Source organism: Chiloscyllium plagiosum, chromosome 11, assembly GCF_004010195.1.
Source record: "Chiloscyllium plagiosum isolate BGI_BamShark_2017 chromosome 11, ASM401019v2, whole genome shotgun sequence".
NCBI classification, from domain to species: domain Eukaryota; kingdom Metazoa; phylum Chordata; class Chondrichthyes; order Orectolobiformes; family Hemiscylliidae; genus Chiloscyllium; species Chiloscyllium plagiosum.
The window spans coordinates 5,667,932-5,694,680 of record NC_057720.1 but is presented as its reverse complement, the minus strand read 5'-3'; the positions used below and the strand labels follow the sequence as shown (position 1 = coordinate 5,694,680).

Sequence of the window (26,749 nt, the reverse complement as noted above, 5' to 3'; positions counted from 1 at the left end):
TAGTTTCACTGCAAAGCTTAATACAAGATAATTCCAAAATGGCCGATGATGATCTGTCCTAATATCCTGTGAACACTTACTTCATCCAGCAGGACCTCAGCTTCCTCATTTGATTTCCCTGGGAATTTAATTTTCATTTCATTCAGAGCCACCAGCACTTCTTTGGTCAACTCCTCGTCTTGTTCCTTCGTTCTAAAATTTAGATTGGAAGAGCGCTGAAAGACAAGTGGTCAGGGTTAGTTCACTGTTAATTTGAGACCTGCTGATGTTCAACAGTTCACAGTAAACCCAAATAGTCAAAGCTAAACAGTATAGTCAAAAATACACTAGGTTTAGTGTCTTTCTCTGCTCATTGTTGCATAGTTAGGGGGTCAAGTGCTTTGTGCATCATTTTGGCTGATGGGTTGTTACGTTGAAATGAAAGTCTGTGGAAAGAGCTGCTGTAGGGATAATGTCAGGACTCAGAGCAGGCCCAGGAAAGAATGTGGATCCAGGAACTCCTCAGGGAGCCCTGATGAAGGGCTTTGGCCCAAAATGTCAATTTTCCTGCTCCTCGGATGCTGCCTGACCTGCTGTATCTTTCCAGCACCACACTCTCAACTCTGATCTCCAGGATCTGCAAACCTCACTGACTCCTCTGGGAGGCCCCTGTACTGCAACATTTCCACCCACTGAGCCTCAAACCAAGGATAGTCTGTGGGAACCCTTCCCTCCCAAAGGTTTGGGACATTCCAAAAACTCTTCATGCAACTCAGCCCGGCTCTCATCAGGCCAGGGAATTGGGAGGTTGCTGTGAGCTCAACTTCCGAAGTGAGTCAGCAATGCATCCACTACCTCCTCCAGCATAAACCCTTAGCAGAGCAGCAATACAGACCTACCCATCCCAACCTTCGGGCATAAAGTTTGGCCCAAACACCCACAGTAAACATGGGCAGATGGAATAGGTAGGTATACAGATAAGCAAGAGTACAGAAGGAACCCCATCATTCTTATGTTAGTCCTATGAAAGTGCTATTTCATTCACAACATCATGAGACATGAAAGCGCAGCAGGAGGCCATTCAGCCCACTGTGAGGGATCTGATCCCATGACAATTACTTACAGTGTGGAAACAGGCCCTTCAGCCCAACAAGTCCATACTGACCCTCCGAAGAGCAACCCACCCAGACCCATTCCCCTACACCTAACACTATGGGCAATTTAGCATGGCCAATTCATCTGACCTGCACATCTTTGGACTGTAGGAGGAAACCCACGCAGACACAGGGAGAATGTGCAAACTCCACACAGACAATTGCCCGAGGCGGGAATTGAACCAGGTTCTCTGGCGCTGTGAGGCAGCAGTGCTAACCACTGAGCCACCCCTTTCCTTGCTATTTCCTTTCTATTTCCCCAAAAGTTTCAATCTACAATCTCCATTCCCTTTTTGTGCAGATATCCTATTTCCCTTTTGAAATGCAGAAACATTTTCTGATTTTCTTTTAATTCAGAAGAACCCTTCTACTACTGGCTGAGCATCAACAACAAATTGCAGCTGTACAGCATTTTTAAAGTCTCACAACACTCCAAGTTAAGATTAAACTTTTCCGTCTCTTTATTCTTTCCTGGGACATGGCAGCCGCGGGCAAGGCTAGTATCTCCTGCCTATCCTCAATTATCTTGGAATTCAGTGGCTCACCGGACCACTCCAGAGGGCAGGTAAAGGTCAAACACTTTGCTGTGGTTCTGGAATCCCTTGTAAGGGAGCAGATTTACTTCCCTAAAATGCTGCAGCTTTTTACAACAATCAGTTAGTTTTTTGGTCACCGTGACATGGATCCAAACGTAATTTAACTCAAATTCCACCAGCCACTGTGCAAAGATTTGTACGCCTCTGTTTTTCCGTTCAATGGCATTAGCACTTGTCATTTTGACAATGGACCACAGAGGGCAACAAACTTGGTCAAGGGGTAGATTTTCTGGATGAGAGAGAGGGATAGAGAAGCAGAGAGGTATAGGGAGGAAATGATAGGACTGAGTGTATGGCCACCATTAGTGGGATAACAGAGATTGGAAATGCTCAAGAGACAAAATTGGAGGGCCCCAAGTGTCTTGGGAGGGTTGAGGGGCAGAGGAAGTTACAGAGATAGGCATGAGCGAGATACAAAAGTAATTTGAACACACTCATCTGCTGTCTGTGCCAGCAGTTAAGATCTGGCAGGGATGCCTGGGAGTAAATGGAACCAGGACAAAGATGATGGTTAGTACAAGGATAATTGGGTGAGAGGTGGTTGCATATATGTAAGGAGTGATCTGGGAGTTTTGAGAGCTGAATAAAACTCTGACTGGAAAAGCATACCTGGACCCTGTCTAATCAACATTTAACCTCCGGATTTTAATACCAGCACAATCCACCTGTCGTAACCTTGAACACCCCCAACCAAGCTCCTCTCAATCTCCTTTGCTCCTAAGAAAACCACCCAGCTTCCCCAACCCCTAACCTTGTCACTAAAATCCCTGCAGCCATTCGGGGAAACCATCTTAAGGAGCCTTAAGTTCTTTCTGAAGTGTGGTGACCTGATCTGGAGTAGACATTCCTGCTTTGGCCCAACCAAAGCTCTTTCTGAGTTGCTCTCCGTAACTCAAGTCTGTCAAAGTCTATTTCATGAAAACATCTCGAGACCAGTTCAACAAGACATAACAGAACCAGAGTGCAGGTCATCTGTACAGTAACTAGATCAGTCTTTCTGTGGTGTCTGTAGTGCTTACCGGTGCGGAATGAATGGTGCCCAGGCTGGTAGCATGTGGTATCCGCTGGGTGGTCATGGTACGATTCAATGATTGCGACCGTGTGTCTGCAGGAGGTTTGCTCAAGGGGACACTGGGTTTGGCAGAAGTGGATCGCGGTTCGGGTAGGTGTGAATGCAAATGTGTTGCTGAGGTAGAGATTGACCGGGGGCAGGACACAGAACGTCTGATTGGCAATGATGCTGCTGGCAATGCTGAAGGTAGTGGTCTCATACTTGTGGTTGGAGGCTTCGACTGTATCCTCCCTGCAAAGAAACGTTAACAGGAAAGTGAATTGCAATACAATACTTAACATCCCGTTTGAAAGAACTATGTATCCCTCCTGCTTCACTTACCCCTTGACTGCTCCTGGTAACATGACTCATGGTCTTAGACCATATGACCAGAAAATGTAGGAACAGGAGTAGGCCACTTGGCCCCTCAAACCTGCTCAACCATTCTGTAGGATCGCGGCTGATCAACATTCATAGAGTTCCTATAGTGTGAAAGCAAGCTATTCAGCCCATCGAGTCTTCACCAACCCTCCAAAGAGAATCCCACCCAGACCCACACACCTCCATCCCATCCCTATAACCCAGCATTTCCCATGGCTGATTCACCTAACCTGCACACTATGGGCAATTTAGCACTGCTAATCCACCCTAACCTGCAAATCTTTGGAATGTGGGAGGAAACTGGAGCAAACCCACACAGCCACAGGGAGAATGTGCAGACTCCACACAGACAGTTACCCAAGGTTGGAATCGAACCCAGGTCCCTGGTGCTGTGAGGCAGCAGTGCTAACCACTGAGCCACCATACTCCCCTCACATCCAAATTCCTGCCCTTTCCCCCTAACCCTTGATTTCCTGATTGATCAAGAATCTATCTATCTTAGCCTTAAATGTGCACAAGGACTCTGCCCCCACAACTCTCTGTGGTAAGGAGTTCTAGAAACTCTCAACCCTCTGAGGGAAGAAATTCATCCTCATGTCAGTCTGAAATTGATGCACCTTTATGTTAAGACTGTGCCCTCTGGTCCTAGATTCTCCCATGAGGGAAACATCCTCTCAGCATTGACCCTGTCAAGCCCCTTCAGAATCCAATATGTTTCAATGAGATCACTCCTCATTCTTCTAAACCCCAGTTAGAGTCCCAACATGTTTAGCCTTTGCTCATACCAGAGATCATCCTCGTGAACCTTCTCTGAACTGCCTCCAATGAAATAACATATTTTCTTTAAAACGGGGATCAGAACTGCTCACAATACTGCAGGACTTTCCTTCCTCAGACTGAAGGATGGGGTATGTTAACTATTTAGACTTTCAGATGCATAGGCAGAGGTAGTCCCATCAAATTCTAACCATCAGCCTCACTTTAATGACTGACCCTCCCTGAGCTGGCGATTAATGCCTGACCTCTTTCCCCAGAATCGATGGGAGCCCAGGAGCGGAGCTGTAAGAGTAGATCAGGTAGGGGCAGTGTATGCCTAAAGAATGAGCCATCTCAAATCTTAAAACCCATTGCAATTTAAATGTCCGGACACATGCAATTCAATGGGTGTGCGTGTATGTATGTGTGAGTGTGAGAGAGAGAGAAAGAGAGAATGTGGAAGTGTGTGACAGAGAGTGTATGTGAGAGTGTGTGTTTGAGAGAGACGGTGAAAGTGTGCGTGCATTTGCTTATGTATACATGAGAAAGCGCAAGAGTGAGATTGTGAGAGTGACAATGTGTATATGTGTGAGAATGAGAGAATGAGAGTGTCTATATGTATGTGTGTGAGAGAGAGATGAACATTCTCCTCAAGATACGAATACATAAAAATTCATTTAGATGTGGCAAGGTCTGTTTGGATCCAGCACTTCACTGGACAATATCAGTATCTTTTCATGAACCTCAACCCATTTGGTGGACCCTCTCACAGACTGCACTCAAAGAATGCTCAGTTGCTATAGAGCAGGAGGTCTGTTGGAATACTCAATAATCTTTGACAAGTTAAACTGTTGAAGACTTCAAACCTGGCAATATCTGACTTATAAACTCTGCATACAGATGCAATTGTGGCAATTGTCCAAGGCCTTGGTGAACGGACACCTGGAGTATTGTGTCTTGTTCTGGTCCTTCTTGTCTGAGAATGGATGGTCTGGCTCTGGAGGAAAACTGACCGGACTGATTCCGGCGATGGCGGTACTGACGTATGAAGACAGACTGCATCTGTTAGAACTATATTCACTTACACAAGAAGGATGTTTCCAATGGCTAAGGGGTTCAGAACCAGGGGTCAGAGGCTAAGATCAAGGGGCAGGAAATTCAGGACTGGGATGACAACATTTTCCACTCTTCAGAGAGTGGGAAGCCTGTGGAATTCTCTGCTGCAGAAAATAGCTGAGAACCAAACATTGAATGTTTTCAAGAAGGAGTTAGATATTGTTCTTAATTCTAAAGAGATCAAAGGGTAAGGGGAGACAGTGGGAATAGGGGACTGAATTGGATGGTCAGCCATGATCGTATTGAATGGTGGAACAGGGCTGAATGGTCTACTCCTGCTCTTATTTTCTACGTTTCTATAAGACGGTCAAAGGAAACCACTCAGTCTGCCCAGGAGCCAAACATATTGGCTGGTTTTTGTAATACATTGGTGTACATTGTTCCTACCCCTGCTTCTTGGCATTAAAGGAGTACACCATTACAATCTTCCAGGCAGAACAGTGTGCTCATCTCCATGTTGTAAGGTTAGAAACATAGAAATTAGGAGCACGAGTAGGTCCTTTGGCTCTTTGGGCCTGTCCCTTGCTCAGTATGATCATGACTGATCATCTAACTCAGTCCCTTATTCCTGATTTCTCTCCATACCCTTTGATCCTTTTAACTCCAACTCCTGGGATTCTGGATTATTAGTGCAGTGGCATTACCACTACATCACTGCCTTCCCAACACAGTTACGGGTTCAAGTCCCATCCCAAACATTTCTGAACAATGTCTACACTGAAGGTACTCCCAGCACCAAAGGAACGCGGCACAGTTGGAGGCATCGTCTTTCTGCCCAGACATGCCAAAACCTTCCCCTCGGTGGGCATAAAAATACCTCATTCGCTATTTTGAAGAAAAGGAAGGGAGTTATCCCCAGTGTCATGGGCAACATTTACCCTCATTCTTGTGGGGAGGTAGGAGGTTTTGTCAGCCGACTGGAGAGCCAATGAAGGACCCTGACTGCCTCTTGTAGAGAAGGCTTGTTAAGTCTAACCTCAATCAGGCATCGGCAAGGACACTGAGGGGGCCTTGGCATGGAATTAAGGACCTGAGAGTGGAGGTCAGCAACAACTGGCAACCAACCAGAGGGATCTCCCCACATCACATGACTGATAAGGAGTTTTTTTATTCACTTGTTGGATGTGTGCATCACTAGCTAGGCCCAGCATTTATTGCCCGTTCCCTAGTTTCCCTTGACAGGCTCATGGTGAGCTGCCTTCTTGAACCACTGCAACTCATCTGCTCGTATTTGGACCCACAATGCAGTTAGTGAGAGAATTCCAGGGTTTTGACCCAGCGACACTGACGGAACGGTGATATTTTTCCAAGTTAGGATGGTGAGCAGCTTTGGGGAGATCTTGCAGGGGGTGGGGTTCCCAGGTATCTGCTGCCTTTGTCATTCTAGATGGAAGTGGTTGTGGGTTTGGAAGGTGCTGTGTGAAGATGTTTGGTGAATTTCTGCAGTGCATCATTTCTGCTGCCTCTGATGTTGCAACAGCCAGAAACTGCAACCTGGAGTGGGCGGATTGTCTTCTGAGGGAAGATTGGACAGTCCAGGCTTGTATTCACTGGAGTCCAGAAGAGTAAGAGACAACGTGATTGAAAAGTATGAGATACTGAGGGGTCCTGACAGGGTTCGTGTGGAGACAATGTTTCCTTCTGCCTGAGAATATGGAACTGCGGGGGGGTGAGGGAAGGTCAGTGTTTCAATATAAGGCTTGGCCTATTTAGGACACAGATGGGCAGAAATGTCTACTCTAAGAGTTCGGAAGCTTTGGGTCTCTTTCAAAGGCAGTGGAAGCACAACCTTTGAATATTTTTCAGGCAGCAGTAGATGCCTTCTTGATGACTAAGGGGGTGAGAGGTTATTGGGTGGAATTGGGGAATGAGGAGTGAGCAGATCAGCCAGGCTCTGATTGGATGGTGGAGCAGACTCAAGGGCTAAATGGCCTATTCTAGCCTCTGATTTGTACCAAGCTCAGGATGCACCGTCAGGATTTGCAGCTTGACGGTCAGTTATCAATTAACTGGCAGAACTGTGATGAGACAGAGATATAGATGAACTGAATTTAACAACAGCCCCCAAACCCACTGACTCCCCAGTGATTAAATTCAGCATGGATCTTGAATTGAGCCAAAACAAATCTGTCAACTGAGTCAGGACTGACTGGAGCAGCTTCCTGCTCTTACACTGCTGGAGGTAGAGAGTGCCCCCCCACCCCCCGCCATCTTCATGGGACGGACAAGTTACATTGCAACAAAAAGAATCACTGCCAGTCTTTTATCATGTACATCACACTCGTGAGAAAGCTATCAGCTCTACAAGGTCATTCTGCCCATCATCCTTGTGCTCACTGGCTGCTGATCCTGCAACACCTCAACTTTAATAACATCCACCTTGTGTTCATATCTCTGCTCGCGTCACCCTGCAGTTCTGTCACCTCTTTCAGCCACATTATTCTCCAAGATTTCTGCAGCCATCCAATTCTGCTCTCCTGCTAAGTTCTGATTTCAAACATTTCATCATTCGTGGCCATACCTTTGGTTGGAAATCTGATCATCGACCTCTATTGCTCTGTGTTATGACATGGTGGTAATCCCTTCTTTAATTAAACCAAACACACGGAAAAGCTCACCTCGCCTCGTAATCTGTTAAAGTATGAATGACAGAGAACTCCCCAAATTCCACTATTTAAAGAAAAACATCAATTTTATTCTTTAACTCTAAAAGTGAACATGAAACAACAACTATTTACAACTCTAAGCCTCCTTTTTCTTAAAGGTCTGTTATCTACCTCCAACTCTATAACAATATACTGTTCCAATTAAAGCCCCTATTAAAATTACATGCACTGAACTTTCAAAAACTAGACAATGGCTATCGTCATTGGCGTCTGTCTTCTTTCAGCTGCGGATCTCCCTGGGTCATCTTTAGTCTTTTGTTGCAAAGATGTTTCATATGAAAAAGGTACCTTTGATAGAGAGGGTTTCGAATGGCAGTATCTTTCCAGATGGCAGGTTGCTCTGTCTCTGGCTAACTCTCAAAATCCGGTTTATTTACACCCCAAACATCGAATCGTCTCATTGGTTTGATGTTGTCAAAATAGCAAAATTCAAATTTGATTGGGTTTTAGTATCCCATAATTTATACTGATTAGTTAAATACAAACGGTTGTGAAAACAGCTACTTGTTACATATTTTCAAGTTTCCAGTACACTCTGAGACTGCTAGTCAGTCACAAGACAAGTGCCTACAACCTCTCAGTACAAAACATCTTTCACTCCCTCTTAAACGAACAGTACATGCCTGCAACATCATAACACTCTGCTGCTTATTAGCTAACCTCTCCATGGGAATGTAGACAGTTCTGACATTTATAGCCCCTCTCTAATTGCATTTGAACTGAGACCACTTCAGAGGCAGTGTCCCTACCTCTGCCCCAGGAGACCTCGATTCAAGTCTCACTAGCTCCAGAGTTGTGTAATAACTTCTCTGAACAGGCTGACTTAAAAAGGAAGTTAACCACATTGCAGTGGATCTGGAGTCACATGTAGGCCAGACGAGATAAGGATGACTGATTTCCTTCTCTGAAGAGCATTCCTGAACCAGATGGGTTTTTATAATGATTGATGATAGTTAACGTTGTTGAGTCCAAAATTAGTCATCACCAGTTACCCTCAGGGGAATTCACACCCATGGCCCCAGGACACTGGCCAATACTTTAGGACTTCTATATCACTCTCTCTCCCCATATTCTCTCATGTGCTTCAGTAGCAAATTTTTGTCTGATAGTGCCTCCATGAAGCACCTTGGGGTTTCTTTTACTTTATTGAAGGTGCTATACAAATGCAAGTTGCAATTGATGTTGCGAGGCATCACATGATGGGAGAGAGAAGCAGAGAGGTTTGCGAAAAGCACTCCATAGTTTTGGGTCCCAGGCAAACATCGGCACAGCCACCAATGGAGAGAGTTTGAGGCAGATGTTGTAGGTGATGGAAAGGTTGGATGCATAAGTGTCCAGCATCAGAAGTATTCAGGGATCTCAGGGAGTCGTAAAGCTGGAGGATATCACAGGGATGAGAACAGGTGAAGCCAGGGGTGAGCTGAAATTGTGTGAGAATTTTATCACACAGAGCCCTGAGAACTATTCCCTTATCAGCACCAATTCTCTGCACTTCCTTCATATCCTTTCATGCCTTTATTTCATAATTAGTGGTCACCCCCTCTAAAGGACGACCACCATTTAAGGTCTCATTTTTATTGCAGGCTCTCCAAGTAGCGCCACTAACACACGAGGTGCAAGAGGAGGCCACTCAGCCCTTCCAGCCTGCCCCACCATTCAATAAAGTCATGGCCAATCTGATCTTAATTTCAGCTCGACATTCTCCCTCCACCAACCTGCTCTGCCACTACACCCACCAACCCGACAATCACCACCACCACTGGGTAATGTCATTACAGCTGCAGGGAGCTCGACAGCTCCTCCCCACCCTGACCCATCACCGTCACGTTTCTGTGGGCCACAGACATCGACTTGCCAAAGTGAAAGGAGAGACAGGTGCCGTCCCATCGCATAAAGACCGGCAGCGATGGGCAGGAGTTGAGTGCACCAGCAGGAACCAGATGTGATAGTCTACTGATGGGATTGTGGCAAAATCAGTATTGAAGGCCCCTATCTGCACAGACTGGTCCAATATACATCCAAGGCCAAGTGGAGACTATTGCAAGTATTCTTGTCTCTCTTTAGGTAAGGATGTTGTCGCTGAATTAGCTTTTCTTTGGCATTGTGTAGCTTTCGCTTTATTGCCCTGGTGCAATCCTGGTTACAAAGGCCCAACAACGTCTCTTCTTCCTCAGGCAGCTGAGGAAATTTTGCATGATGGCGAATACCCTTGCCAACTTTTATAGGTGCACCATCGAGAGCATTCTGTCTGGATGTATCACTATTTGGTATGGCAACTGTACCATTCAAGATCACCGACGGCTACAGAGAGTGGTGAACTCGGCCTGGACTCAAAGGCCAACCTCCCATCTATAGAATCCATCTACCAGGGCCGCTGTCAAGGAAAGGCCGCCAACATTCTCAAAGATCCATCCCACCCTGGCAATGTTTTTCTACAACCTCTACCATCGGGGAGAAGGTACAGAAGCCTGAACACACACACCAGCCGGTTTCATAACAGTTTCTACCCTGCTGTTGTTAGAATACTGAATGGACTCACAAACTCTTAACATTCGCCTGTACCTGTGTTTTTGTTTTTGCCACTGTTTATCTATTATTTACTTATGTATGCAACTTAACTCTGTGACCTGCCTGTATTGCTCGCAGGACAAAGTTTTATACTGTGCCTTGGTACACGTGACAATAACTTCAATTCAATTCAATTCCTTCGCCACTTGAATTGTGTGAACTATTTCTGTTTTGGTGTTCCCTCAAACATGTACACACGCACTCATTAAAAATGGATTCATTAGGCAACCTATAAAAAAAAGTTTAAAAAAAGGAAAAATTTGCAGAGCTGTGGGCAAGGGTCAGGGAGTGAGGCATGGTGAGAATGAGGGCCAGAATGTTCAGGAGAAATGTTAGGAAGCACTTCCACACACAAAGTGGGATAGCTATTTGGAGCTCTATTCCACTAATGGCGTTAGATGCTGGATGAGTTGTTAAATCTGAGATAGATAATTTATTGTTATGCAAAAGTAATAAGAAATATGAGCTAAAGGCAGGTAGTTAGAGGTAGTGATGATCTCACTGAATGGTGGAACAGGCTCAAGGGGCTGAAGGGCCTACTCCTGTTTCTATGTTCCTAAATGGTTTGCCCGTTAAAGGCGGCAGTGCTGGTACAATGGACCCAAAAAGGCTCTTTCTGCACTCTGATGCTGCATTCCGTGGTTTCATAACTAGCAGAGAGCTTTCCTAGTTCCTCCCAACAAGGTGTCCCTCAGCTAGATTGATCAAAACTGATTCACCACCCACAGCTGAAGGTCCCCTCAGTGGGGAATAGTTACTGTCTCTATCTCAGTCATCCTTCAATCACCATGCTACTAGTGGAGTGGAATCATTCGCATATTAGCTCAGTAATGGGCTCTTTCAGCTCTCTCTGACCCATGCAGGCCAGCTGGAAGAGATAGACAGCTCTTAATCTTGCCGCTCACCCAGATCACTCCTTCACGCATCACGACCTGGCATTGGAACCCGAACTGTTTGGTGCAGAGTGTGGGGATACACTGCTCACTGATGAACAAACTTTAGAACTACACAGAGGAATCATCCTTGTGCATCCCAGTGTGGGACCATCAAACAATGACACTGCAAGGCTACCTGAAGTAGAAAGCGCCCCCTCCCCAACAGTGACAATCATCACCTGAAAAGAACCCAAAACACAGGAACCCAACTGCAACTCCTGTGATTGAGATACACTGGTAAAGACAGTGCTGCGGAAGAAGGGCCTGTGCCCGAAACGTCGAATCTCCTGTTCCCTGGATGCTGCCTGACCTGCTGTGCTGTTCCAGCAATAAAGTTTCAACTTTGATCTCCAGCATCTGCAGACCTCACTTTCTCCTCAAAGACAGTGCTGCGTAATAATCCAAGTATTATTAAAGGCTTCAGAAAACATGCATAGTTTATTTTATATTTATTTTCTATATATAATATATATAAAATAATATCTCTGGCATAAAATATAGAGTCCTGAAATCAGACTTCTGTTTGCTGACAGGTTTGGCTGCACGCTTGTTCTCTATGCCTGGGAATATCTTGCGATTCTGTCTCTAAATTCCATTGCTATTGGTTCAGTTGCTTCACTCAGCCTTCTCGTTTCCCACTTTAAAAGTGGGATACTGTTTTCCCTCCTTACTACTATTGTTATTAGCCTTCAAACCTCTCACTATCTCTTTTGGTGGGCCCAGACATGAAGAGCCTGCCTGTAGAAGGACAAAAAGAGCACAATTTGAGTCTACAAGCACGCAACGTTCTGTTTCTTTCTCTAACATATTTACGATGCTAAATTGTCAATAATTCAACACTTAACTGGTTCAGTAGCTTTGTCAGTTTGAAGTAAACCTGTGGACTCCTCTTTAAATTGTTGGGTATTTTTATTGAGTTTGAGGATTTCTTGTGAACACAGTTAAAGGACGAAACAATAGAGTTCTCTTTCCATTATTGCCTCACCTTTGGTCTAACATGGGGAAGTGAGTCAAATAGTCCCATAATCACTTCTCATCATGGTATTAAAACCCGGGGCTAAATGATTGGTTTCTGTGGTGTTGCTTAAACAGTGGCCTTTTTTTCAGTTAGATCCACAAATCAGCCTTCATTGACATGAGAGTCAGAGCAGTTTTCTATTTAATTTAACCTGTTATTCCTAATGAACCTGTTCAGCGATGTTATTACGCACCTTGGGAGCAGGAGAGACCTGAACATGGGCCTCCCACACCAGGGGTAGGGACACTACCACTGTGCCATGAGAGAGCCCCATCAGAATATACAGTTCAGCAGTGCCTTTAGATTACACTCCTACAGTATGGAAACAGGCCCATTGGCACAACAAATCCATACCAACCCTCCAAAGACCCATTCCCCTACCCTTTATTTACCCCTGACTAATGCTATGGGCAATTTAGCATGGCCAATTCACCTAAGCTGCATGTTTTTGGATTGTGGGCACCCAGAGGAAACCCACACATACACAGGGAGAATGTGCAAACTCCACACAGTCACCCGAGGCTGGAATCGAACGCAGGAACCTGGCGCTGTGAGGCAGCAGTACTAACCACTGTGCCACCACGAAGCCCAGGTGCTGCACTGTCTCTCTCCAATGCAGCACATCAGAGGTGCAGGGTGTGTTGTAAATTTAAGCACATCCCAAGCCCCATGGTGACTAGACTGGAAGGAGTAGGGGTCAGAGGGCCTGTGGCCTCACAACCAGTTTTTATTAATTTTTTCATGGGATGACATCCCTAATTGTCCTCGAGAGCAGTTACGAGACACCCATATTGCTGTAGGTCTGGAGTCACATGTCGGCTAGACCAGGTAAGGGTAACCCATAGAAGGCTGGAGTAACACAGCAAGCCAGGCAGTATCAAGAGGTGAAGAAGTTGACCTTTTGGGTGTAACCCTTCCTCACGAGTGGGGTGGGTGTGGGGGAGCTGCAGGTAAAGGGGGTGGCAGGGGCAGGGTTGTGAGGTGGTGATAGGTGAAGACAGGTAGAGGGTACGACCCTGTTGGTCAATGGGAAGAATGAATCCGGGAGGTGGCAGGGAGCATTGAGAGGGAGGGAGAGTGGCTGGGAAGGATGTTGGTGGATGGGGAGGAAGGTTATTTGAAACTGGGGAATTCAATGTTGAATCCTCTGGGCTGTAGGCTGCTCAGGCGGAAGATGAGGTTCTTTTCCTTCAATTTGCGGTGTGGTTCATTGTGGCAATGGAGGAAGCCAAGAATGGTCATGTCAGAAAGGAAGTGGGGGATGCGGGGGAGGGTTGAAATGGGCAGTGACCGGGAGGTCCGGTTGGCCCCGGAAAGTAAGGGCAGTAGATTTCCTTCCCTAAAGTGAACCAGATGGTGTTTTACAACAATCCATGATAGCCACAGCATGGAGACTAGCTTTATATTCTGGATTTATTAATTGAATTTAAATTCCACTAATTGCCAAGGTGGAATTAGAACCCATACACCCACAGGCTTGAGCCTCTGAATTCCTAGACCAGTGTCAGAAGTCACACGATGCCAGGTTATAGTCCAACAGGTTTAGGTGAAGCCACAAACTTTCAGAGCACTGCTCATTCGTCAGGTGAAGTGATAAAGGAGCATCACTCCGAAGGTTTGTGATTTCAAATAAACCTGTTGGATTATAACCTGGTATCGTGTGACTTCTGACTTTGTCCACCCCAGTCCCACATTGGCACGTCCAGTCCTTGACCACACCAATCCCCAAGAGTGTGGTAGTCAGGTCTTCCATGTCTAGACAAACTCAGAGAAAGTACTTGATGATTACAGTCTGGGCTGTTTGAAATTTGTCAGCCTGGAGATTTGAATAGTGCCTTTAGTAAGGCATGTTGCTTCACTGATTGAGCCAGTGAGGTCATGGATCAATGAGAAGGATTGAGCCTTCTTATTCTGTCCTCAGGGGCTCTGTCTACGCATCTGTGTGACCCCCCAAAGACAAAAGTTTGGGTACCTCTATCCTAGTAGATTTGCTGTAATTGCATAATTGTTGGCCAATCAATCACTCGCGGAAAAGACCCTAAAGGTTGGATGAGAAAACAGACATCAGCAGTAAATCAACTCAAATGGAAATAGCCTTGGTACTTATAAGTGCAGGCAGATTTGAAAGTACAGGTTGACAAGACATAGCTTGTAAAATGAAACTATGACAATTTCAGGTTTCAACACAAGATGAACATAAGCATATTGGTCAGAGGTCCCAATAAAACCTTAAGATCTAGTTTAGTGCTCAGTATTTGTCTCTAGTGCAGCATAAGGGCATTACTGAGGCTTTAGGCTACCTCAGGATTTGATGTTTGGTGTGAGGGAAGATAGATATAATGAAATGCTCATTAGTTTTTGTAGTAATTGTCACCAGCAGCTCCCCCACATTCATGGGAATGGCCGGGTAAGCCCTGGACTCGGTTAAATGTCGAGTCTGCAGGTCCTTTCAAGGGTGCAATGTTCTTAGTCATTATGGACACCCACTCAAAGTGGTCAGAAGTGCATCAAGTTCATTCAGAAAACTCAGGGATGATGACTGAGAAGCTGTAAGCATCATTGGCAATACGCAGACTCCTGCAAGTATTGATCATGGACAGTGGGATGTCATTTACTGGCACGGAGTTTGAATATTTCCTGAAGTCAAATGGGATTCTGCAGGTAAGAACAGCTCCATACCATCCATCATGGAAAGAGCAGAACAAATTTGGAACGCAAGCTTAAAGAAACAGCCTTACAACGTCAATTGATACCAAACCGTCCTGGTTCCTGTTGGATTATAGGACCACTCCGCGCACAACAACAAGGATAGCTCCAGCAGAGTTCCTGATGGGGAGAAGGCTCTGCAGCAGGTAAACCTGACCTTCCTGGATCTGGGCCAAAGGATAAAACGGCAGCAGGAACACCAACGCTGGCCATATGCCTCCTCTAAGTGAGAGAGACAATTTGAGTTCAGGGGACTGACTCTGAGCTGGCTGGCTGCAGCCAGTGTATCATGCACAATTCATCAAGGGACACCAGCCTCTGTGCAGTTATTTCAGTTCGGATCTTGTTTTTTAATCAAAGCTATGCACTTGACGGCCTGTGTGGATGCAGTGTGCTGAGGGGTAATGGAGTGAAGGTGAAGGGTTCCTCAGGGTGGTATCCTTGGCCCAACCGTCTTCACTGTTGAGTCATGGAGTGACATTAATGCACAGAAGGAGGCCATGCATCTGTAGGGTCATGACGTGAGCAATAGCCCATCAGCTCTGAGCACCTTAACTGGAATCGAATCAGGACTGGACTGTTTTGTTGTTTTTCATCCATTTAATCTCCCAGCCATGATGGCCCACCACAGGGACCTAGGGTGGAACAGCTGCCAATGTGGATTCACAGTTGAGGAGTTTGTTTTCATTGATTTGTGGCATCACCAGCATTTATTATCCGTACCAAGTTGCTGGAAATGTTCTTTCCGGATTGGATGGATGGAAGAAAAATGCTGTCCTGGGAACAAAAGGTACTTTGTCCATTTGCCCTTGGTCTAATGAGGCACTGGTGGCATCACTTTGTTAACCCTGTCCCTGGTGGCAATAATGCTCAGACTCAATGGTCCAGGTCTAGTACAGCCATCTTCATTTGACTCCACCATTCTGAGACTGAGTTGGGCATGTGAAGATTTTCTAGATTTCCCACGAGATAACTTTAGGATTCCTTGATTCTATCATGATGTGGAGGTGCAGCACATCATAAGTCCTGTATCAGACGACAAAACCAACATTGCGGATATGAGAGTGACTGTAGCTCTTGTCTTTCCAGCAGGAGGCATAAACACTCAGTTGTTTCCTTTATCTCACCCTCCCCAATTCTCCTTTCTAGAAGTGGCTGTGAAGATGATCCATGAGTGCTCTAACATTGCAAGTTGCAAACTGCAGAGTCTGATCATGAGGGTTGAAACTTTATTGCTTCAGGAAGAAGGGCCTGTGCCCGAAACGTCGAATCTCCTGTTCCCTGGATGCTGCCTGACCTGCTGTGCTGTTCCAGCAATAAAGTTTCAACTTTGATCTCCAGCATCTGCAGACCTCACTTTCTCCTCCTGATCATGAGGGTGGTGATCCTGCAGGTGGGTCTCCACAGCCAAGAATAAGTGGAATGGCTGATATTTAGGGCAGTTCAGGGGAGTGCAGGTAATCCTGAAGACCGCTGTTCAGTCACAGATGTTGCTGCCCAAAGATTACTCTGTCCTGTACAGCACCCAACGAGCCTCACATATCTGCTGCCTGTATCCAGAATCTTGACTGGGGGATGCCCACGTCCACAGCAATGTCCCCATCACTAATCCTTCATTGTCACACAACCTGGAGAAAGGACCTTGGGAGAAACCCTGACATGAGCACCTTGAGGTGTTGACATTGCCCACACATGGTGGGTTGATGGTCACGGACCAGGATGGTCAAGATTACCTTGGCCATTGCACCCTTCTCCCACCATTGCAGTTGCTGAGGTATACAGTCGTCCTTCGCATGTTCTGCCTCTTGCAGATGTTTTGGATTGCACCTTTGTCTGGTACTATCCCCCAACACAAGTGCCATGGATCACCCAAATCAGAATGGAGGAACACCCAGACACCATTGCTTAAAGCCTCATCGAAGAGCACAAACCTCTCCACGGCAACAAGGTAACATCCCACAGTGGGGTGTATGCCTTGGCAACAGAAGTCCATACTTAAATACTTCTTCAATATCTGCCTCTACCCTTTTGCAGGTATTGAGCTGCAGATTCTCACTTGAATTAAACAGCAGGGAGGTAGAGTTTAAGAGCAGGGAGGTGATGTTGAAACTGTATAAATCACTGGTTAGACAACAGCTAGAGTACTGTATGCAGTTCTAAAATCCACATTATAGGAGGGATGCGATTGCACTAGAGAGGATGCAGAGGAGATTGACCACGATGTTTCCTAAGTGGACACTCTGGGGTTGTTTTCCTTAGAGCATGGGTGATTGTGAGGGGATACGATTGAAATATATGAAATTACAAGGAAATGTTTCTTCCTGTCCTAATCCTGTACACCTCTGACAAATCTTCTCTTGATTTCATTTGCTTCAAGCAGAACAGCTAGATTTGTCCAACTAATCTTATGTTTAAGAACTCTCAGGCCTGGACCCATCCGGTAAATCTCCTCTGCACATTTTCAAGGATACTCACATTCTCACGAAAGAGTGGTGAGCCAAACTGGACACATTCTTCAGTTGTGTTCCCATAGGAATCAGAGCTTTGTATAGGTGTGGCATAACTTTCCTGCTTTTGGACCCAAGTTGCTCCAAGATCCCATATGGTTGCGCAGACCACTCTCTCAATATGTAACAAAACAGAAATTGCTGGAAAAGCTCAGCAGGTCTGCTAGCATCTGTGGAGAGAAATCAGGGTTAACGTTTCTGGTCCAGAACAGGGTCTGATGAGCTTTGCCAGCAATTTCTGTTTTTATTTCTGATTTACATCATCCACAACTCTTGTCACCTTGGAATCCATGAGACACCTGTGTCCCTGTACACTCTTAAAAATGTACCATTAGGAACATAGGAACAGGACTAGGCCATTCAGCCCCTCACACCTGCTCCTGCCTGTGTTGCCTTTCTTATGAAAATGTACCAACTCACACTGAGGAGGAGTCACTGGACCCAAAACATTAACTCTGATTTCTCTCCACAGATGTTGCCAGACCTGCTAAGCTTTTCCAGCAACCTCTGTTTTTGTTTCAACTCACATTTATCTATGTTAAATTCAATCTGACATGTCTGCCCATTCTGTTAATCTATTAACTTGCAAATGATTGGTATCATTCTCACTATTTTATCACTCCATCAACTTTATTGTGTTGCCAAGTTTCAAAATTTGACTTTGTGTTCCAAATATCTAACATATTAGTATGTGATCAAAACGTTGTTTGTGAACAGTGCAGGCTGACAGTTTGCTGTACTGAAGGAGTGCTGCATTGTTGGTACTGGGGGTTGTGGGGCAGTGCTGACTCTGAATGAGTGAAACATTAAAATGAGGGCTGTCCTGTCATCTCTGGTCATTCTGTTATCCAAAAGAAGGGTAGGGCAGCTCTCCTTGGTTTCCAGGCCAATACTAATCCCACAAGCAACATTACAAAGGAAACAATAACAAAAAAAAATCACACACAAAGAACTGTGGAGATCTGAAACAAACATCAGCAGAAATTGTTGGAGAAATTTGGCATCTGTGAAGAGAAAACAGAGTTAACATTTCCAATCCAGTGACTTCTTCAGTTCTCCAGCAATTTCTACTTTTGTTTGCTGTAAACAAACAGTTTTACTGATCATGACAACATTGCTGTTTGTGGGAGCTAGCTGTGTGCAAATTGGCTCCAAGGATTCCTATATTAAAACAGCAATGTCACTGCAAAGGGGCTTCATTTGTGTTACAACTTATAGAATCCCTGCAGTGTGGAAACAAGCCATTTGGTCTAACAAGTCCACACCAACTCTCCAAAGGGTAACCTACCCAGTCCTGTTCTCCTACATTTACACCTAAGCACCCAACCTACACAGCCCTGAACACTATGAACAATTCACCTAACCTGCATATCTTTGGATTCTGGGAGGAAACCAGAGCACCCAGAGGTAACCTATGCAGACACGGGGAGAATGTGTAAACTCCACACAGACAGTTACCCGAGGGTAGAATCAAACCCAGGTCCCTGGCGCTATGAAGCAGCAGTGCTATGGTCAATGACCCTGTCCAGTGCAGGCATTGGAATACGTGTTAGCATCCAAGTCAGCTGAGAAACCCAAACAAAATGTCTATTGGTAGATGTTATTCCGTGATTGATCAGTGCTAATAACCACACTAACAATTTAAGATAACCAGTGAAACTTGTAACATGGCTCACTTCCACTTGGTACACGCCACATATTCACACACAGGCATCTGTTAGCTGCAAATGAAAAGCATATGTTCAAGTCTTGCGCCTGTTTTTGAATTACCCATAATTTTGTTGGGGGGAGGGGGGAGGTGGGGCAGGCTATATTTCTTCATTGCTTTCTTCAAAGCAATGCCCAAAATAATCAGAGTGGGCTTTCTGAATCAGCACCTGTTCCTCCCATATTGGTTATTGCGACCATTTGCAATTTGGCATTCTTGCATTTGTCCTGATGAGTGCAAGATGAGAAAAAACATAGGCAAAGTGCCTCTCCTTTCATCAACGGGAGCTTTCTATAACTTACATCATAGCTAGTGTTTATTTCAGGAAGATCTCAGTAAATACGGGCAAACTGGGAAACTTACTGGATCGTTCTGGAGATTCATACTTCCTTTCTTTTCGAACATACATAAATTTTTTATCTCTTAGTTCCTCTTCATCGGTGTCTGAGCTGCAGCTGCTGTTACCGCTACTGCTGCTCTCGTCATATTTTCGTGAGTTCGGTTCCGTGGTCTCAGGCATTGAGAATAGCTGCTGCAGGACACAAAAGGAATTGCCCCTTTTAATCACAGAGGCTCCTTGATGCATACATAGTCAAACACCCACTTTTCTCTTCATTGCCATGGCTCACAGTTGCACACCAAGCAGGGAGAGTCACTGGATATACGGCCCACCCTCCATGCTCCCTGGGTTTCTGGGTTCAAATCAGTCACCTCAATTAGACACTTCCCCAGCAGGGCGAGGAGACCAGCCTGGCCAACAGCATCTCCATCACCCAATTCCCATGGTTGACAGAGCCACCGGTCAATGAGTTATGTCTTTAGTTCCAGCAGTGCCCATTGGGGGCTTTGGCTACTGCTGGGATTGTCCTTGCCCAGACGGAAAACAAGACACAGTTGAAAAAGAAGACGGTAATACTTGGGAGTGAACATACTGGTCATACTGGAGTATTATTCTGAGGTGTAGGAGAAACAAACAGACCAGTATATGTCATTTGCACTTCTTTTACTGTTTTTCTTTCCCTCTGGGCAATCCTCAACAAAGATGGCCGACACTGAATGGTGAGGTGAAAGTTCAGGAGAGGGAATGGCTCGGTTGTTTATCCAGAGACTTAAGTAATGTCTGGGGACCTGGGTTGAAATCCCACCAAGGCAGGTGGTAGAATTTGAATTCATTTAAAAAATAGTCTAATGATGACCATTGTTGATTGTTGGCAAAATCCACCTGGTTTACTAATGTCCTTTAGGGAAGGAAACGACCATCCTTATCTGGTCTGGTCTACATGTGACTCCAGACCCACAGCAATGTGGTTGACTCTTCACTGCCCTCTGGGCAATTCATGCTGGCCTAGCCAGTGACGCCCTTATCCCACTCAGGCAGTGGGGAGGAGAGGAAAGTAGAAACTGGGAAGGGGCTTTTCATGAACTCACAGAGCCTGTGAAGGAAGGATTCTTCTGCAAGTAGTCCCAGGGTGGGACCTGACAGGTTTCAAACTACGCACTGCCCACTACCTGAAGAATTGTGAAGTGAGGATAGGGTTGGGAGAGTGGTTGGAAGAGGGCCCTAGACACTCACTAATTCAGCAATGAAGGGCTTCAATGATCCATCAGTAGCTTGGCCTGGCCTCCCCTATGCTGGGAAGAGCTGTCCAAAAGATACTCATGGTATTTATGGCCCCATGTCCAGCTGCTAAATCCCCCTCAGGTGAGATTAAAATTCTACTTCTAGTGCTCCAACCATTGGTCATCAATTTGAATCACAGAATCAGTGCAGAAAGAGGCCGTTTGGCCCATCAGGTCTGTATCAACCTTCTGAATGCCAACTCTTCCCACCCTATCCCCATGACCCCACATTTTCCCATGGCTAGCCCACCTGGCCTGCATATCCCTGGACACTATGGGCAATTTAGCATGACCAATTCACCCTAGCCTGCACATCTTTAGAGTGTGGAAGGAAACCTGAGCCTCCAGAAGAAACCCATACAGACACGGGCAGTCACCCAAGGGTGAAATCAAACCCAGGTCCCAAGTACTGTGAGACAGCAGGGCTAACCACTGAGCCACTGTACTGTCCTGAGCATGCTGTAAGGTGCCTTGTTAGATTGAACACCTGCTGTCGCTGCACCTCAGTTGAGTCCATACCTTTGGCCCCCTCTGACGGGGTGATTTCCCCAGGAGCTTCTCATCGTCCACTTCACATTGCTCCAGGAGATCCAGGATGTCTTCCTCCTTTAAAAAGATCAAAACAAGCATTGAGTCAGTCAAGTCAGTCCCCTTAAGGAACTATGCTCAGACCTGCCTCTTAACATTTCCAAATCACCCTGGTCATCGCGCCCATCTCTGATAACACAGAAGATCAACAGGAGACAAAATTGGCTAGCCCAACCCCATCCCCACACCTCACCATTTCAACCTCAGCATCGCTCCGTTGTGAGAGCCCTCACATTTCATCCCATCATTCTGCAGACTATTCAAAAAGTGATTGCGACTGGAAAAGTGTGATCTGTTTAAAATGTACATTTAATGGATGCATTTTAAAAATATTCTTTCCTCCTCCTGACCAAACTGCAGGATTGAGTTTATTTTAATTACATTACTGTTAAAATTTAGTTTTTATATCCTTAAAGTTGTACTCCGTATTCAAGGCAGCTATTAAAGCCTACTGGTTAGGTTCAACTGGACACGATCCTCTCTGAGTTACGACATGTTAAAAACTGATGATAAAGACTAAGTTCAGACTACATAAAGATTGTTTGCTTAAAAGCTGTTAGAATATGGTTAATCCCAGGGAGATTCTTAATTTTTTAGTCAGTTATGATTTACATGTCTAGTCAAATATTAATCTCCCGTTTAGTGTTTATTTTAATTCACATGATACGGGTGTCAACAGCTGGCCCAGCATTTATTGCCTGTCCCCAGTTGCCCCTTGAGAGGGTGGAAGTGAGCTGCTTTCTTGAACCGCTGCAGTCTATGTTCTGTAGATTGACCCACAATATCCTTAGGCAGGGAATTCCAGGATTCTGATCCAGTGACACTGAAGGAATGTAATATACTATCCAGGCAAGTGAGGAGTATTCCATCACACTCCTGACTTGTGCCTTGTAGATGGTGGACAGGCTTTGGGGAGTCAGGAGGTGAGTTACTCACTGCAGGATTCCCAGCCTCTGACCTGCTCTTGTACACACTGTGTTTATGTGGTGAATCCATTCAGTTTTTGGACAATGGTAAGTCCCAGGAATTTGATGATGGGAATTCAGTAGAGATATTTCTTCTCAATTCCTATTGATTCATTTTTGCTCTGGCTCTTTGATGCCATAGTTAGTCAAATGTGGTCTTGATTTAGAGGGTAGTCACTTTCACATCACCTCATCAATTCAGCACTTCTGTCTATGTTTGGACCCAAGGCTGTCACGAGATCAGGAGCCAAGTGACCCTCATTGAATCAAACACAGCATCAGTAGGCAGGTCATTCCTTGTAAGTGCTGCTTTGATGACCCCCTCCATAACTCTTCTGATGATCAAATGTCAGTTGATTGGACAGTAATTGGCCGGGTTGGATTTGTCCTATTTTTGGGTACAGGACATACCAGCGCAATTTTCCACAATGTTGAGTAGATGCCATTGCTGTGGCTGTACTGGAAAAGTTTGGCTAGGAGAGTGGCAAATTCTGGAGCACAACTCTTCAGTACTATAGCTGGAATGTTATCAGGGCCCAAAGGTTTTACAGTATGCAGAGTCTCCAACCATTTCTTAATTTCACATGGAGAGAATCAAAATAGCTAAAGACTTGTATCTGTGATGCTGAGAACTACTGGAGGAAGCCAAGGTAGGTCATCAACTTGGCACTTGTTGTAAATGTTTCAGCCTTATCTGTTGCACTGTTATGCTGGGCTCCCACGTCATTGTGGGTGGGGACATTTGTGGAGCCTCTCCAATGTGTTTTTCCAATTGTCCAACACCATTCGCATGATCACTGTTGATGGATAAACAACAAAGAAGTAAGAATCTGGAGCCCCTGAATAGCAAAGACCCAAACCAGACTCAGAGTGCCATTGTGAAGTGATAGTAAGTTAATGACTGACTAACCAATGGACTGAAAATATGTTTTATCTCATGTGGAACAGAGACACTAAGAACAGTGTGTAAAATAAGGATCTGTTCGGCACACACTATAGAATCCGAGAATCCTACAGTGTAGAAGCAGGCTATTCGGCCCATCGAGTTCTCACCGACTCTCTGAACAGCATCCATACCAGACCCAACCCCTATCCAATCCCTGTAAGCCTGCATTTCCCATGGCTAACCCAGCTAGCCTGCACATCCTTGGACAGTATGGGCAATTTCCCATGGCCAATCGACCTAACCTGCACATCTTTGGACTGTGGGAGGAAACTGGAGCACCAGGAGGAAACCCACGCAGACACGGGGAGAATGTGCAAACTCCACACAGACAGTCACTCGAGACTGGAATTGAACCCAGTTCCTGGCACTGACATCATCACCAGCAGGACAAACTACAATCAAGAGATAAAGAGCCCAGTCAAGCAGAGGCTAAGGACTGGTGTTCCATCAGCAACCTGATCACAGCCAAGTGCTAGAAAATGGGATTAGAATAGATAGGTGGATATTTTTGACTGGTGACAACAAGATAGGCCAAAGGGCCTTTTTTTTGTGCTGTAAATTTCTCTCTGACTGACCACAGCCCTTACCAAGCAACATGATTTTACACTTACTGTGGAAAAAGTAAAATCTCTGAAATTTGTGCAACACCTTCATATCTGTATTTTTCTTTTGTAAAAGTCAGAAGTCACACTACATCAGGTTACAGTCCAACAGATTCATTTGAAATCACAAGCTTTCAGAGCGCTGCTCTTTTGTCAGCTAACTTCACCAGATGAAGGAGTAGTGCTCGAGAAGCTTGTAATTTAAAATAACCCTGCTGGACTATAACCTGGTGTCGTGTGACTTCTGACTTTGTCCATCCCAACACCAGCACCTCCACATCAATTTTGTTATGTAGCTAGTCCTCACTGGATATCACTTTTAGAAAGCTCTTCCAACTTTATCTATACTCATCATTGACCTGAGTCTGACCATTAAATTAAATCAGATCGAACATAACCATTCACAAAGCAGCATTCTGCATACAATTGAATCGTTCGTTCCAATGTGTTCATCACTGGCTCCTTAAGCATCTATTCAAACTGTACACAATATGTCCCATCATCTTGCCTCATACCTCACTCCCATTATATGTTGTTGGTCTTTGAACCTTGACTATAACATGCATCATTTACCAAGGAGATAAGATCTTTCTTGTCACATTCTTCAATTAACTTACGACGAGGCTGAAAAAAAATACCATTGTCGAAAGCAGCCTTCAAATTGCCTTCCACACTCATTGTGTTTGCACACATTACAGACCTCGCAGATTTATAAAACAAACTCTAATAGCTGTCAGGTTTCTTCTCTCTATTAGTCCTCTTTGCATTTATTTTTTGATTGCATCTCTAATAAAAATTAATGTGACAAAGCTACTCAAAGGCAGTATTTGTTTTTACTGTGAAAGGTTCTTTTCTGCAAGATGAGTGCGTGTCTCATACTCAGTGACCTAGTGTGTATCTGTCTGAAAGCAAGACGGTTACAGGCCAATACTCTCTGTGGCATTTCATCAGCAAGAGGGAAATCCAACTGCAGCCACAGTGATTTAGTCCCTCAAGGGATCTCCTCATCATTCCTTGTCTTGCTGGACTGGTAAAGAGATCAGTCCAACACAGTGACATCAGCCTAGAATCCAGTGCATATTATCTTCAAGATGCAGTGCAGAGACTCACAAAGACTCCTTCAGCAGAACCTTCCAAATTTTCAACATCTTGGAAGGACAAGAGCAGCAGATACAAGGGAACACCACCACGAGCAAGTTCCCCTACAAGCCACTTACCATCCTGGCTTGGAAAAATGTTGCCACTCCTTCAGTGTCACTGGGTCAAAATCCTGGAATTCCCTCCCTAAGGGCATTGTAGGTCTACCAACACTACATGGACTGCAGTGGTTCAAGAAGGCAGCTCACCTCCACCTTCTCAAGTTGCAACTAGGGATGAGTATTAAATGCTGACCCAGCCTGTGATACCCACATCCCATGAACAAATCACAGGAGAAATTTCAAGACTGAGAGCCAAGGAAGTTGATATCCCAGGCATATTGCAATTAAGATTAGCATGTTTATCAGTTTTCACCTCAAATGAAAGCCCTCCTCTTCCCCTACTACCAAAGGAATTGAATGAAAGTCCATATGACCATAAGAAATAGGAACAGGAGTAGGCTATTCAGCTCCTCAAGCCTACCCCACCATCCAACAGGATCATAGCTGATCCAACATTCCTCACATCCACTTTCTTGCCCTTTACTCCATAACTCTTGATAAAAAATAATGAAAAGAAGAAATATTTCATGAACCACACTGGAGCATGTCAGAGAGTTTTGGCCTGTATGTGCTAAAGAAAGAGGTTTAAGCACTGAAGAATGTGCAAACACTATTCACAAGGTTGGTACCAGATCAAAGAGGACCCGCTAATCAGGAAAGATTGAACAGGCTTGAGAAAGGACAGGACCAAAGGGTAAACAGGATTATGACAAAGTTTGACATGGTAAACATAGAGAAGATGTTTCCACTTATGGGTGAGACCAGGACAAGACCCTCAAAAACCAGACAGCCAGGAATAAACTAAATAGGAAATTCAGTAAAGAATGTTCTGTAACTTTCTCTTGAATTTCTTATTTGGTGACCATTGTACAGTTATGGCTGTTAGTTTGGATTCACCCATATTGGATCATTTCCATAGCTACCCAATTGAAGTCTCTCATAATTTGCAGTTCACCCCTCAACGCTGTCTTCTCATGCCCTAATGTGATGGATCTCACGATCAATACCTTCATGTGATTCAGTGGGTTGCTGAGTTCCTTCTGCAGTGAGGCTGCTCTTCCTGCAAGGAAGGTCTGGAAGGCAATACATATGAGGCTCTCGTACTTTTCCAGCAACTGCTTATCATCGGGAGGGTAGATCCGCCTGGGTTCACACAGGAGAAAACATGGATCACTTATACTTAGAAAGGTAGAATTACAACTTGAGACAATACAGAAGAAGGCCACTCAGCCTATAGTGCTTCTAGTAGCTCTTTACTAGAGCAATCCAATTAGCCCCACTCACCCAACTGCTCCCCATAACCCTAAATATTTCCCAATGGTTTGAGTCATCTGGGCTGGGGCCACTCCAAGATGGCCCTGTGGGACCCCTGCAAATATTAATATTTTTTCTCTTCTTTTAACATATAGTACCTCTTAACAAGATAAATCTCCCAATTTTGGACATAGTCAAACAGGATGGAAATTAGGTTTCACACAAGCTAAGATCAGGCAATGTTACTATAGGCCCAGTTTCATTAGAGGGACAACTGGTGGCGAGTTTAATCTGAGGGTCACCTGGAGTGAAGGGTGAGGTTGGGAAGGAAGGAAAGGCCTTCTTGGGGATTTCAGCCGGTGTGGAATTGAACACACGCTGTTGGCATCATTTTGCATTGCAAACCAGCTGCCTGGCCAACTGAGTTAACTAAC

At 45.1% G+C, this 26,749-nt stretch overlaps 1 protein-coding gene across 8 annotated transcripts in view; it reads right to left on the bottom strand.

The window, feature by feature from the left end:
* The window catches only part of ttll7 (tubulin tyrosine ligase-like family, member 7), a 307,243-nt gene that overhangs the window by 69,868 nt on the left and 210,626 nt on the right, over positions 1–26,749 (bottom strand). For 7 of the 8 annotated variants that reach the window (XM_043698632.1, XM_043698631.1, XM_043698627.1 and 4 more), the window contains 5 exons: positions 26,069–26,204; positions 21,281–21,367; positions 19,505–19,673; positions 2,749–3,032; positions 81–215 (listed from right to left, as the gene is read on the bottom strand). In XM_043698632.1, coding sequence (XP_043554567.1) covers positions 81–215; positions 2,749–3,032; positions 19,505–19,673; positions 21,281–21,367; positions 26,069–26,204 — 811 coding nt within the window. The remainder of the gene's footprint in view (positions 1–80; positions 216–2,748; positions 3,033–19,504; positions 19,674–21,280; positions 21,368–26,068; positions 26,205–26,749) is intronic. The other variant, XM_043698635.1, reaches the window with a different exon arrangement.